Here is a 15,295-nt window from a genome sequence, read left to right as displayed (position 1 = left end):
TCCCATATTAGCATTGTCCCTTCAATTCCGGCTCCATCTTCTCTCGTAATCATATGTTGTAATATCCTCATTTGCTCTACCATTTATTAATATAAAGTTAAACAGACCTTATTACTTCTTCTCCTCTCTCCTTTAAGACTTTGCTCCATTACATACACATAGGAAAAAGGAGTTTGGTTTGGAAAATTGGCCTCCAAAGCCTGGTGCTTCTTGTAGGCTAGAAGAGGGTGTGGAGGAATCAATTGGGCCTACTAACCGATCAATATATCTCTTGAATTCTTTGACCTAGAACTATAAGTCTTCCTTTCTATTTCAATTTTTTTGCATCCTTTAAAAAATGGTTGTTACAACCTGATGCAAGAGATTCTTCTCACTTTCCCTAGTGGATGCACCTAGCTCTATTTCTTCCATTCAGTAATCTCTTCCAAGATGCCCCCTTCTAACTTATCCGCAAGGGGTACTACTATTTGAGGTTTTTGGTTTCCACTTGTACCACACCTACTTGGGATATCTTCCGTGCCTTTCATATTTGCTCTTTACCCACGAAAGTACAATCCAAAACTAGGAGATCTTACATCTCTACATCCTTGTTTCCTTCTATGTATAATCTAAGAGAACCACATAGAAGCAATGTCAAAAGTAGATGGTCTATATGTACTCATACCAAAAAATGTATCTTGTCCTTGTCCCTCTCCTTGTTTTGGTGGGGTTGTATTATGACTTGAATGAGTCACTCCATTACTTGAAGAAGATGGTGTATATTGTTTTTCTTCTCACCTAGGAGCAATTTCATTCCTCTTAGGCTCTTCACTCACTTCCCCTTATTTGTCTCCTCCTATTGGGCTTGTACCTTCTCAAGAGTTTCCTTATGTTTCTCTAGGGGTGGTTTCGAAAGGTTTTCGTCTAGGGGGATTGTTGGAATTATAGATCAAATGTATCCACTTCCCCTTCATCTCTAACATCCATTTCTCCTAGCATTGCCTGTAAATCAACTTCATCTTTAGCATTATCCTTTAGAGGCTCCATGTTGGAAGAACTATCTTGTGGACTTCAACAAATGTTATGTCTACAAGGTCTACTTAAAAGAACTCATATTCCCCAAACAAATCATCCTTTTCCTATTTTTCCTTTTCAACCTCTACCTCACCCTATAGTGCCTCCAAACTAATGCCCAAATCTAAACATCACGAACCTCTTGGGGTTTCTTGAGGAGAAGGTTTTGAAAGGTTCTTATCATGTAGAACTAGGAGGAGGTTCTAATAGATTTTTTTCTAATGTATCCTCCCCTAGGGGCTCTACTAGTCTCTTTCCTTCTTCGTCTTCGTCATCTTCTACTTGCTCAACCCTAGGCAATGGATGTATTTTCTTCAATCTTCAACAAACTCTGGCAGGTTGCTGAGATTTATTCTTCTTCAACTTTGTCTTGATTGCTGTTATTTTGGGTTGGAAGGAAGAAGTAACATCACCAGTGGTTGCAATGGCAGGTGCAAAAGTAACAACAAAAGAAAAAGTGGCAATAGGAACAGAAGTGGCCCTTCTTGCAAAAAGAACAAAGCAAGAGTTTTTCTTGCAGCAGTTCTTTTCTCTTTCTTTCTATTGTCTACTCACCTTGCTTTGTATCTTCTATGATACCACTCTAGCATGTCTAATGGGGTGTGATGGAGGAGTTTGCCTCAGAGGTGTTATTTTCCTACTCTTTGAAGAGCTAGGTTTACCATTAGGTTACCTAATGATCAAGGTACTTCTGAAAATCTTCAGCTCATGTGTCAAGTGAACATGGCAATTCCGAAATCTTGAGCTCATGTATAAAGGTGAACTTTAGAATTCATAAGGCTATGCGGCAACTTGGAAATCTTTCTTGGATGAGGCAACTAAAGTTAACATTTCCATGTGGACGTGGAAAATGACACACACATGCAAATCGAATTTGGCATGGAGATGTGGCAAGTTCCATAAGATCGATTGGAAAATGGCTGGCTCAAGTGGCAATTGCCTCTTGATGAAATCGGAAATGACAAGGAGATGGAACAAGGCATAAAGTCAAAATCAGAATTTGCATGTGTACGTGGCAAGGTCTCATGAATGCCAGTCAAAAATGGCATGAGGATGTGGTAAAGTCCCTTAAGGATTTTCGGGTATATCATGTTGGTGGGGCTAGTTGCTTTAAGGATTTCCTTTGATAATTGAAACTTGCCTCACCCATAAGCTTGAATTTGATCTCGCTACTTGGAATCAAACCTTGTTCAGCAAATTCTCATTGCTTGTATTTTATATTTTATCTTTTCTTAGACTTGATCATCTTGAAATCATACTTCACTCACCCCATGATTGCTCACACCAACATGATCAAAATTTTGTTGCTCTTGATAATACTTAAATCAATGTTGAATCTGATTTTGGAATTTATCAAGCCCTCTCAGGCTTGAACTGATTTACCTCTTTGCCAACATTTCTCATTCTCAACTTTATTCTTTCTTTTCCAAGACTAGGACACCACAGATTGTCTCAAACTTTGACTTAGTGATCAACTTGAACACCCCTTACTACCTGAAGACCTAATCTTACGCGAGACTTGGACTTTCTAAATGTTGCCAATGTACTTCACGGCTAGCACCTACTAACAAAAAACCAAAAAGAGGGTCCCCATTTGCAATGGAGCAATGGTGTGAAAACCTCACAACAAGACCAAAGCTCAACCTTAACCTCAGCCAAAGTTTCAAGTATTTGAGTATAGGCGACCCCAATCCTCTTTGCATACTTGGATCAGGATATTGGACTTTTGAAAATTCAACTTTTTGCAAGTCTTCCTTCATCGACTTTAGAGTGGTTTGAGTCAATTTTCTAACCCAATTTGGGTTTCCTTGACCAGTTCAAAGTCTGATTTGTTCAAGACATGGGTTTAGCAAGGGTTTTACATGATGCCATGTCTCGGCAATTTGATGGAATGACACTAGTTGAATGCATAAAGAAACTAAACTAAAGCCTAAAAACTAACATACACTCTAAATGTGTCATTGCTCAACAACTATGAATAGTGAAAAAACAAAACAAACAGAACAAAAAGAAAACAAAAAAACACTAAGACAAAGGCACACAAACAAAACCCTACCCAAAGAAAGATGCATGTTGGTTAACAATTGCTTAAGGAAATTCAGAAGCAATTATGAACAATTTAATGGATTGTAGAAATCTTATCTCTCTAATTGCTTAAGGATGTTATACACTCAAAATCTCACTCCAATTACAAAAAAGAAGCTCTTGATCAGATTAGATGCACTAATCACCTTATAGTCACTTTGAGATCATTGAAAGATGTGTGCGCAAATGAGCAACAAAATGCTCGTTTATAGCCACAGGGGTCATGGTACACCAGCAGGTGTAAGCATTTAAGTCATCATTTTAGGGTTTGCACAAGGTTGCAACACTTTAGGGCATCGGGATTTTGTATGTGTCACTTACATGGCATCCCTGAAGTCTAATCACCAATACCCAACAGCAAACAAATAGGCAAGCAAGATTAGGGGTCAAGTTTTTGAGGGTGTCATGCTTCCATGGCAACTCCAATCCTCCGAACACCGAAAGATCAAAAAAAGCAAAAAATACGAAAAAGACAAGGAAAAGGGGACTTCTAGGATTTTGGAATTTCAAGCTTTGGACAAGTCTTTGATATCCCCATTCCTCCAATTAGCAAAAGCTCCAAAATGCAAAAGAACAGAATGGAACAAGGCAGAAAGAAAAAAAAGAAAGGGGGTCCCACACCAAAGTGATCGAGGGGGGTGTGAGTTGTAATGCAAAAGTTAAAAGTTCATTGCTGAGAGCAAACTACAGTATATTGTTGTGTTGCTACACAACTTTGGAGAAACAAAGGTAAAACTAAAATAATCTCTAACCAAAGAATGTTTAGTTTCATATATCTATGTAATTATAGATGACTTCCCACACAATCTTATGTCTGTCGCTTGTACAATAGTTATACTCTACAAAAATATTTGCTAACTTTTTTAAAAGCAAGAATTACATAAGCATAAAAAATTATTAGTAGAATAAAAAACTTAACTATCAAAATCCCAAATGACCCACATAAGGTTTTAAAAATTGATTCTGGAAAGAGTTATGCTTGAGCATCATTAAGAGGCATCTTTCTGTAAAACTCGAGCAACCAACCACAAACCCCTCACTAGCATTTTTCAAGTGAACATAGACAGAGAGAGAGAAAGAATTTATACTTTGATTCTTAAGCAGGCCAAACCGACAAATATCGATTTTAAGATGGGACGTGATGCTCATATTACCACAAAGTTGCACAACAATACATAATTTACATATTTTTTGTAATGTCCCCTTTTTTAGCATTCATAGCATGATGTTGTCGTTAGCCTATTTCCCCACGGTCCCATAGGCTAACCAGGACATTAAATGGGCTTAGAGGCCATTTGGCCTAGATAGTTTCAGTTGCAGGTCTTTTTGAGGGGTTTTGAGGCAACTTTGGGCATACTTACTATTTATAGTAAGTCATCTTGGATATGGTCAGACATCCAGTGGCAGCCGTATGTCGATGGTAATTGTTGAAAATCGGCAAGAAGACTTGTTTATCATTGATAAGATTTGTTATGCATTGATAAAGCTATTTTATAAAGTTAAACTTAAATATTTAGCTTTATTAATGCATAGACTATAGTTTGTGGGAAATATTTAAATGAAAAGAGTCCCCTTTATTTTATAACACATTGGAGACATAAGTTGCATAAAGGGAGTGATGTTTTATCCCACATTGAAAAAACGAAGGATTGAGCTCTTGTGAGAACATTATAAAAGAAAGGGAAGAGCTTCTTTTTAGTAGGCTTGGAAATATCAAAGAAATTGGGAAATTTTTCTGGAGATTATGTCTCAATAGTTTGAAGGACGAAATCCCTTCAAGCTGGAAATCTTGACGCCATTGAAAGATATGGTCTTGAGATTCAACAAGGTAGCAATCTGAAAAAGCAGATACGAAAAAAGCAGTCCGAAAAAGCGGAACCAAAAAAGCAGGCCGAAAAAGCAATCCGAAAAAGCGGAACCAAAAAAGCAAGCCGAAAAAGCAGTTCGAAAAAACAAATCGGAAAAACAAAGCAAAAGGGGCAGCATTGAAAAAATTTATTACAGCCATCTACAACCAGGTTCCTTTATTAGTATTGTTTTTTAGGGTGTTATAAGTTTCAGCTGTAAGTGTGCATTATACCAACATTATCATTTTGTAATCCATGTAAATGCCAAAAGTCTTGGCCATATTTCATGAGCATTGTATTAGAAATTTCATTGCAAATTAAGAAGATAATAGTTGTTGGTGTCATTTAAGCAATTCAATATCATTATTTATTAGCTAGTTAGTTTGTACACCAACTGTTTGTAAAAATGTCAGTTGGTTGTAGGTGTTCATTTCTCATGCTTAGATCATATTTATGCACTGAATATTGTCAAAATTAGTAGCACACTCATGTTAGGCCATTGTGTAGTCCATTTGGAGTCTTCTAGCACAAGATTCTCATTGATGCAAATTCAAAAAGAGTCATTTAAAGCCAGCTGAAATACTATATCAGTCATACGTCCCTTGCATGTGAATTGTTTGATGAAATTCCTTGAGCTTTCATCAGCATTTTTTTGAGAGCAGATTTGAGGAGGGTCATTACAGTGGTATCAGAGCTTGCTTGCAAAGTGTTTGACAAAATGTCAAACAACTGAAGTATAAAGATTTTTGGTGTTTGAAGAAGTTATAGCCTATTGGGGTTATTACAGTGGTATCAGAGCGATTTCCTGTCATCCTGTGGAGGTCTTATTGGGAATTTGGATTAGCCAGATAGAGAGAAAAATGTTTGACAAAATGAATGTCAGTCCAGATCAGGGAAAGGAAAGATTCTTACAATTATTAGACACCTTAGCACAGGGACAGCGATCAGCAGAGCAAAGAGCACCAGGATCAGAGTCAGAGATTTGAGCTTATGATGCAGATGATGGCTTGTCAAATGGGGTTGAATGCTAATGTGGGTGGAGGAAATAATCAGAATGGTAATAATCAGGATGGGGCACATAATGGAGGCGAACAAGTTGGGAACAATTTCGGTCATGCACCCCAGCAAACTAGGACAATGAGTTCGTGGCCCATGATTCCCATATTTCCTCCTAGAGCTCCAGAGCAGCCCGTACCAGAGCCCCAGATCACTGATATACAGGACCAACAGAGGAGAGATTGGGAAGCCGGAGGTCTAGATTTTATTGCTGCAATCACCTTTAGGGAGTATATAGATGTGCGGATGAAACATATGCCACGTGGACATGACAAGAACCAAAGCTATGAGTTACAAAAGAAAGTAGGGAAACTTCAGTTACCATATTATGATGGCTCGGGGAAGTCTATAGCAAGAGCTTGGATTCAAAAGCTTGACACATACTTTCAATTGAACCTTATGCCTGAGGAAGAAGCCATTAAGTATGCAGCAATTCACCTGGATGGGTTAGCACACAAGTGGTGGCATCATGGTATGGTCACTATGGGTCATGCACACATTACCTCATATGTGGAGTTTACGGAGAGACTGATTGAACGCTTTGATAGGCCTAAGGATCATACCTTCCCTATGATAGGCAGAAACTTGTATGAGGAGTTTAACAGACATGCAGATTCGATACAGGGAGACTTCAGCACATCTTCAGGTAATGCTTTATCTGCATCATCTTCACAAGGAGAAGGGGTTAAAGATGTTGTGCAGGTTGAGCTAGTTGCATCAGAAGGTGATATCACAGACACACCAGATTGCGTGATTGACACAGATAGTGATTTCAGTACAGTTGGGCTGGATGAAGTTACTGCAGTTGAGGATATTGTCATGTTTGAGGATAGTACAGTTGATCAGAAAGTGAGCATTCATGACTTTGCTGAGAAAGAGTACCAGGCACAGTTGGATGCTTCTTCACATGAGATAGAGGCTAGTAGCTCTTTGCTTGGTTTGGCAAGCCAGCTGAAGACAAGGGACAAGAATATTGTCACGGCTTTATCTCATCATGATAGGATACATGGATTGATTGACAATCACATTTGGATGATTCAACTGCAAGAGAGACAGAAAGGGGTCACAACAGGTTCTTCTTGTGACGACTTACAACAGATCAAGGAAGGCATGGAGGCAATGAAGTTGGCTCTCCAAGATTCTGAGAGACATGTGGACGAGTGTTGTCTTGAGGTGAGTTCAGTTCGGGAGTTAGCGCATATAGCAAGGACTCAGTTTCCTTTTACAGTCGGGTCACATGTTGATGATGATATGAGTACGTCTAGCATTCACACTCCGGATTCAAAGACTGTAGACAAGTTCGTGAAGTCAGTTGGTATTGTTCACATTACTCAGGTGAGAAGTTTACTTGAATTGCCAGTTGGTTTCCGTTCATGGATTAGATGTTGGGATCCTTATCTTAGTATTTGGGATCGTTTTAACCGAAGATATTTATCATTCTTTGGTAGTAGTATCTGTTGCACCATCATGGACTTGATTAGTAGTTTGCCAAGTGTAGTTCTCATCCATGCCAGTAGCTTGTTTGATGCTGGAATCAAAGTAACAAGAATCGAAATCGGATCGGAATCGGCAAGGCCGAATCAAATCGTGAATCGGTCATGAATCGGAATCGAATCGGCCATGAATCGGAAAATTTAAAAAACCCTTGAAATTTAGTAACTTATTTCATAAACCCTTTATCGCTGATTCGATTCACCGATTCACAAAAAATCGTTTAGCTTGAATCGAATCGCCGAATTGCGTGAATCGCATGAATCGCCGTGATTCTTGGAACTATGGCTGGAATTAGTTTTTACACACCTTTGTTGAGCATTGTTCATGTATCCAGTCGACCATTCTTGTTGGAATGGGTTGATGATCTCTCAGATATGACAAAGTTTACAGAAGAGTCCCAGGATCTGATTATTACAGATGACACCCAGGGGGATGTTGTGGACAATTTTGAGGACTTAGTCTCCTCAACAGTTTCCTTTGATACAAAGGTTTATGTTGCTGCTTCAGTCACTCCGTTTGATGATACAACTTCTGCAGTTGGACTGCAGAATTTGGATATGGCAGTATTACAGACGATAGCTATTATGAGGTTACTCCTTTGGACAGTGTACCAGGGGTAGAGTATAGGAGTTTGACCAGCCAGCACAATCATGTGTCTAGTCAGCTGAGAGTTAGTGAGCAAGACATTGCTATCGCTTGCCAGCATTTCGATGCCGCTCGTCAGTTGTTAGCAATTTATGGATGGGGTTCTCCTACTAGTGATGAGTAGGGAGGTAGTTATCTTTCCTTGACAGAGATCCACTCTTTATGGGAGGCTATTCGGATTCTAAGACAGAATTATATGCAGTTGGTAGCCGACAGAGATTATCTTATGGAGTGGGGCAGTACATCATATGACGAATTATTGGTCAAGGAAGATGAGGTGAGTGAGCTTACTCAGCAACTCGAGATGACTTCTGAGTTTCTTGAGAGTACACAGTTGGCTTTCGAGGAGTCACAGTTTCATTTAGCTGAGGTGACCGTGGAGTTGAAACGACTTCAATCTTGACTCGATTCTGTACAGTCACTGACCGTGGTGTCTGGTGATCTGAGGATGTCCATGGTCGAGGTTGATAGAGGCAATGGAGATGAGGATATATTTGTCCACGACACTAGTATTGGCATATTTGGTCTGTTTCCATTGGAGGTAGGTTCAACTGGGTTAGGCACTGCAGCTGAGCATTGTGGTATGTTTGACTTGAAGGGCACAGAGACTAGTGATTTTGTTGATTTTGCGCCCTTGGCTATATCATCATCTGACTTAGCTGATGATCAGTCACAATGGGTCATATCACGTCTGTAGGATGAGTCTTTGACTGAGATTGGTTCTTTTTACAGGCATTATACTAAAGGATATGTTCATTGGTTTGCTTTTGATCCATGTGTTGAGGAGTTGATGGCAGACAGGTTTGGTCTAGGCTCTCGTTTTTGCTATCTACCGTGTAATGACTATTCACCATCAGCAATGCATGGGTGTTATGGTTATGAGACAGTGACCAGTGATCTGCAGAGTTGTGTTAATTGCAGTAGGTGTGCAGTGTGTGGATTCTCTGTATTTGGTGCAGTTTCATGCAAGAGTATTCATCGTTGTTGCAGAATTGTATTGTACATTCCACATAGGCTAGTGGGATGTGTTGATGGTATTTACTATGGCAATTTGGGTTATCTACTCTACTTGGGTTCTGATATTTCGAGAGCTTGTTTCTCATGGGTTCCTGATTTTGGAGTTTGGGTGAGTTGTATTTGCCAATTTGACTATGGATTCCTCTTGGTTAATTTTCAGAGGTTGTTGCAGGAGCCTATGTTGACTGACAGCAGGATAGTTCATGACTACATTTGGGATCCAAGTGGATTGATTGGGTTGTTGTTCGACCATTGCTTGGGGACAAGCAATTTTGGGAAGGGCGGACTGTAATGTCCCCTTTTTTAGCATTCATAGCATGATGTTGTCGTTAGCCTATTTCCCCACAGTCCCGTAGGCTAACCAGGACATTAAAGGGGCTTAGAGGCCATTTGGCCTAGATAGTTTCAGTTGCAGGTCTTTTTGAGGGGTTTTGAGGCAACTTTGGGCATACTTACTATTTATAGTAAGTCATCTTGGATATGGTCAAACATCCAATGGCAGCAGTATGTCGATGGTAATTGTTTAAAATTGGCAAGAAGACTTGTTTATCATTGATAAGATTTGTTATGCATTGATAAAGCTATTTTATAAAGTTAAATTTAAATATTTAACTTTATTAATGCATAGACGATAGTTTGTGGAAAATATTTAAATTAAAAGAGTCCCCTTTATTTTATAACACATTGGAGACATAAGTTGCATAAAGGGAGTGATGTTTTATCCCACATTGAAAAAACGAAGGATTGAGCTCTTGTGAGAACACTATAAAAGAAAGGGAAGAGCTTCTTTTTTGTAGGCTTGGAAATATCAAAGAAATTGGAAAAAATTTCTGGAGATTATGTCTCAATAGTTTGAAGGACGAAATCCCTTCAAGCTGGAAATCTTGACGCCATTGAAAGATATGGTCTTGAGATTCAACAGGGTAGCAGTCTGAAAAAGCAGATACGAAAAAAGCAGTCTGAAAAAGCGGAACCGAAAAAGCAGGCCAAAAAAGCAGTCCGAAAAAGCAGAACCAAAAAAGCGGAACCGAAAAAGCAGGCCGAAAAAGCAATCCGAAAAAGCAGTTCGAAAAAGCAAATCGGAAAAACAAAGCAGAAGGGGCAGCATTGAAAAAAATTATTACAGCTATCTACAACCAGGTTCCTTTATTAGTATTGTTTTTTAGGGTGTTATAAGTTTCAGCTGTAAGTGTGCATTATACCAGCATTATCATTTTGTAATCCATGTAAATGCCAAAAGTCTTGGCCATATTTCATGAGCATTGTATTAAAAATTTCATTGCAAATTAAGAAGATAATAGTTGTTGGTGTCATTTAAGCAATTCAATATCATTATTTATCAGTTAGTTAGTTTGCACACCAACTGTTTGTAAAAATGTCAGTTGGTTGTAGGTGTTCATTTCTCATGCTTAGATCATATTTATGCACTGAACATTGTCAAAATTAGTAGCACACTCATGTTAGGCCATTGTGTAGTCCATTTGGAGTCTTCTAGCACAAGATTCTCATTGATGCAAATTGAAAAAGAGTCATTTAAAGCCAGCTGAAATACTATATCAGTCATACGTCCCGTGCATGTGAATTGTTTGATGAAATTCCTTGAGCTTTCATCAGCATTTTTTTGAGAGCAGATTTGAGGAGGGTCATTACAGTGGTATCAGAGCTTGCTTGCAAAGTGTTTGACGAAATGTCAAACAACTGAAGTATAAAGATTTTTGGTGTTTGAAGAAGTTATAACCTATTGGGGTTATTACATTTTTGGGATGTATTCCGCCAAAAATGTCAATTAATTCCTAGGTGTGAATGAATTAAAATAATTTAATATCAAGAAGCTAGCTTTCATGGTATGATGGAAGGCTATATTGTGTTTTCCTTCTACTAACAAAGGCAAGCCTTTTCTCATCAAACCTATTGTACTCAAGAAAGTTAAGACCATGTTCCCATATCATTGCTTAGCTTATTTTGGCTATGTTAGAATATTTAGAATAATTGATAGGGTGGGTTAATCAGTTATCCAAGGTCCAAATGTAACAATTAAACATTTGCACACTTCAACTAATCCAAATCTAAGCATCCAATAACTTGGCCTCTATAGTAAACAATCAGTAAAATAAAACTTGCAGCCCATTGTCTTGATACTTATCAAACTTGCAAAATGTAAACCATTAATAATAAAATATCACAAATGACATCCACACAGGTTAACACTAGGATTTAACGCGGAAACCCAAGTTGAGAAAAATATCAGTAACGTGTCACCAATCTTTCACTCTTGTAAAGTGAGCTCTATTAGGAGCCAACCCTGTTAAAGGTTACAAAACACACTATTAAATGTGACCTTGTTAAAGGATTTAATCATCTTGTTAGAAATGGTCTTGTTAGAGGACTTAGGAACATTCCATTAGAATGCCACCTTGAATAAAGAATTTATATATGACTGTTAGGTCAACCTTGATTGAAGGATTTCAATACTAATACAATGGTTAGAAAGTAACAGCAGGTTTGATCTGACAAATACAACTCACTTTGCAAATACAGATCACAGTTCGGTTGACATGTTGATCCGCTAACTGGACTTCATTGTCATCTCTGTCTCTAATCTGCTTGGCACTCCTTCAAACAATCACACTTTGACACTTTACAACTCTTCTCAGCCTCCAGCTTAAGTTCGCCAATCAATAGCATCTACAATTGCTCCAACCCCTCTAAGTTTTCACTAGCTCTACTAACCTCTCATACACATTAGATTAGTCCTCATGCCTCCTTAAATAAGTACTTTTGATCTTTTGTTGCTTAAACACCACCATAGATATTAGTGTTTTGTTAGATTCATCGAATCCTTCCTACATTTTGTTTCCTATTTTCTCTTCTAGAAACTTCTCCAAACTTCGCCTTGAATTCTTGCATAGAAATGCTCAAACACGATTTCTCTTGAATTAAATGCTCCAAGTCATCCATCCTTATCTTCCACACGTTTTACATATTCCAAAAAATCAACTATGTCAACTGGAAATCACGATTTTCCCATAATTTATCAATTGTTGTCCCTCAACCAACACTGTGTTCTGACGCTTGGTCATTACTGGATTACTCAGTTACTACTAACTTTTTTGTTCGGCACATATACTAACGCTCGATCAATACTGATGCTTAGTCGATACTAAATTTGCTCGACTTATACTGGAACTCGGTCGATACTAGCATCACTCAGCATAAACTTCAAGTTTCATAATCTTCTACTCTTTTGCTCGATCAAGCCTATGTATTTGGTCAATCTTTGATCACTTCTTCAAGGCTTCAGTACAACTATCTTCTTTACTTGTAGCATGTTTAATTAATCACTTTATCATGGCAAAGTCTAACTAATCAACTGCCCATTGTAATTCCTCTCATAACTTAACCTTTCCTCTAGGTGCTTTTGTTATGTCCATCTTCTCAAATCCTCTCCATCAATCATCCTGATATGGCACTCAAATCAGATAGCAAACTATCTTACCAATTAGGTTTGACATCAATGACAACATAACAATTGTTTCAATTAAAGTTTCCAACAGGCTAGCATTGGCTGCTCAACTTTTTTTTTAAATAATTGTGGAATTGGTGGTTCAAGAAATATATAATTTGTTGCTTGTTTTTAAGCAAGAAACTTGAAATATACTTTTACAAAGAAAAAAAAGATAAATTATAAAAAAATAAAAAAGGGAAAAGAGTTTGTAAAGCCACGTGGTGTTTTTGGCAATAAACAGCCATTACTTATTGTCAGCCCCTCCTCTTTTCCCCTAGCTTATTTTCAATTGCTAAATAATAGTTGCTCCACTAACATAGCTAAAGATTCTAAATTATCATTTTTAGACAATTTAAAATATCCATGGGAACACTCAATTGCTTAAATTTAAGCACAAAATATACTTAAGCAGCCCCCATGGGAATGCAAGGTTGGTATTCATGTTTTATAGCATCAAAGCTTTTTTCTGCAAACTAGATTAGAATCTTTCGTTCCTTCCAGCTCATGATCTATAATCGCCTCTTCTTGTGGATTATTTGAGGGCACTTGCCAAGTCTGTAGGCCAATCCATGTGCCTAAAATGTTATAGTGATACTAGCTTATTCATATTTATCAAAATTGGAAGGCGTGGACACTAGTTGAAATGCTATCTGTATTGAGTATAAGGTTATCAGGGTCAAAAATAGTGTATACTGACCTCACAAAAACACTATATCATGTCATAACTGGCCAAGAGGATCTAAGCTCTATGTGCCAGCTATGGATAGTAAGAAAATGGCAACTTGGAGATTGTCAAGGAAGACAGATTGAGAAACAAGCCTAGAGTTTAGTAAACATAAAACCAGGAATAAGGATCATGAACCTATTATCAACTACTTGTGGAAAGGAATTTACTGAACCAAAACCCTGAACCTAAATTCAATTTGAGCAAACAAAGTTCCTTCCTTGGCTGCTCATCCAAGATCTATGTTCGCGTAATTGATGAAGGCATCTTACAGAAATGGAACCCAGGTTCTCGTCAATTAAGGCAAACCATCAAAAGTCAAACTTCCCTAATATTATGGTGTAAGGTATCACTGACCACGACAATTTAAAACCTAATCCACAGATGCGTTCGCAGTAAAGAATGACGAAGCTGGTACAATATAATCAAAATGCCTAAATTTAAGGGCATCAGATGGTAAATTCCGAAGAAACGTGGCGGAAAAAATGAGGGCTTCACAATAATACTAACTTTCACTATCAAGCTCAATGACCTCCGGCTTGGCGCCCAACCTCGTCAACAGTTGCTTGACTTGTGTGCAATACGGGCAGTATGTCTTGCTGTGATGCAGAAACCCATATCAGCCGCCACAATTTGTTATTTTCATTTATCAAATAAAACATAAAAAGATAAGAATCGAACCTGAAAATAACAACTGGTTTTGAAGAAACGATGGACTTGGCTCTCTCCATTGCCTTTGCAATCAATTCAGGATTCTTGCTGGTGGACACACCCATACAACAATATGCCCTGCTACGTTTCTATTAAAAGAGCACTTCCACCGGCAGGAGAAGGTGAATGTTAGCCAACCATCACTTGCACCGGATGAGAAATAAGTTAGGAAAATGGCACTTGGATTAGGGGAAGGTGTCATCCTTCGTTTTCAACAAACATGTTGAAGAATATACCTTAATTCCCTTGGATAGAAAGGATCCTTGTTCTCGTTCTTGTATATAATTTATAAAAGTTCAATATTCTTTGTAACATTTGAAAACTATTTGTACCATATATTTGTTTATAATTAGTTTTATTTTAATTTGATTTGTCTCTATTAAACAATTATAAATTTAAGCTTTTAATTCTTATATATTTAAACAAGAACAAGAAGTTAGCACACATTTTAGAAATGTATGATTCATTTTATGTTAAAGATAAATATGATAGAAAATGTTTGAAATAAAATAATATAAGGTAATGTACATAATCAAAATGTATATTATAAGAATCTATTTGGTTGTTAAAATTTATTGTTCTAGTTTGTTATCGTGGAATTTGTTATTCTAAAGAAATTTGTTATTCCAAATCTGTTTGGTTCTACAAAGTTAAAATTTGAATTTGAAATGTTTATTTGATCCGATTGCTTTCCCAAAAATTAGATTCTTGTCGTGCTCAGAAATACAAGTTGTCCTTCATTAACAAACAAAATCTACGAATTCAAAATACAAGTTATTATTCAAAACCTTTGTCAATAGACTGTGAGCACCACTAGGAAGGACTGGGGTTTTCTATAAGGAGTTCCGAAGTGGATTGTTGCAACTTCAACATATCATAATAATGGGAATGCTTACTACAACACCCCACGCTCCATTTCTTGTGCAGTTGTCTCAACTTTGGTTCTAGCTGCAACAAAACATACATTATGGCATGCCCGGATTTGATTATTATGGCTTATGCTCTATGTGGTTGAATCAAAGTAAGTGCATGAAAACTCAATTAGTTTGTAACCTAGTTCGTCAGTCGTTTTCTCTGTTTGTTTTGTATTGCAAAAGCCATGGTGGTAACTTCATATTGCTTGACACAACTCTTTGCTCTTGATGGCAAACGACTTGT

At 37.6% G+C, this 15,295-nt stretch overlaps 1 protein-coding gene across 1 annotated transcript in view; it reads right to left on the bottom strand.

Annotated features, from left to right (window-relative positions):
• LOC149562275 (glutaredoxin-like) overlaps positions 1 to 14,314 on the bottom strand; it is a 61,824-nt gene extending 47,510 nt beyond the window's left edge. The window contains exons 1-2 of the mRNA XM_089825804.1: positions 14,108 to 14,314; positions 13,937 to 14,025 (exon numbers count right to left, since the gene is read on the bottom strand). Coding sequence (XP_089681930.1) covers positions 13,937 to 14,025; positions 14,108 to 14,202 — 184 coding nt within the window. The 5' untranslated portion in view covers positions 14,203 to 14,314. The remainder of the gene's footprint in view (positions 1 to 13,936; positions 14,026 to 14,107) is intronic.
• Positions 14,315 to 15,295: the final 981 nt, after the last annotated feature.

The sequence above is a fragment of the Cupressus sempervirens genome, chromosome 4, assembly GCF_028749045.1.
Source record: "Cupressus sempervirens isolate cs-2001-9-10 chromosome 4, ASM2874904v1, whole genome shotgun sequence".
NCBI classification, from domain to species: Eukaryota; Viridiplantae; Streptophyta; class Pinopsida; order Cupressales; family Cupressaceae; genus Cupressus; species Cupressus sempervirens.
The sequence above is the reverse complement of the archived record's forward strand: the minus strand, read 5'-3'. Positions and strand labels throughout refer to the sequence as shown.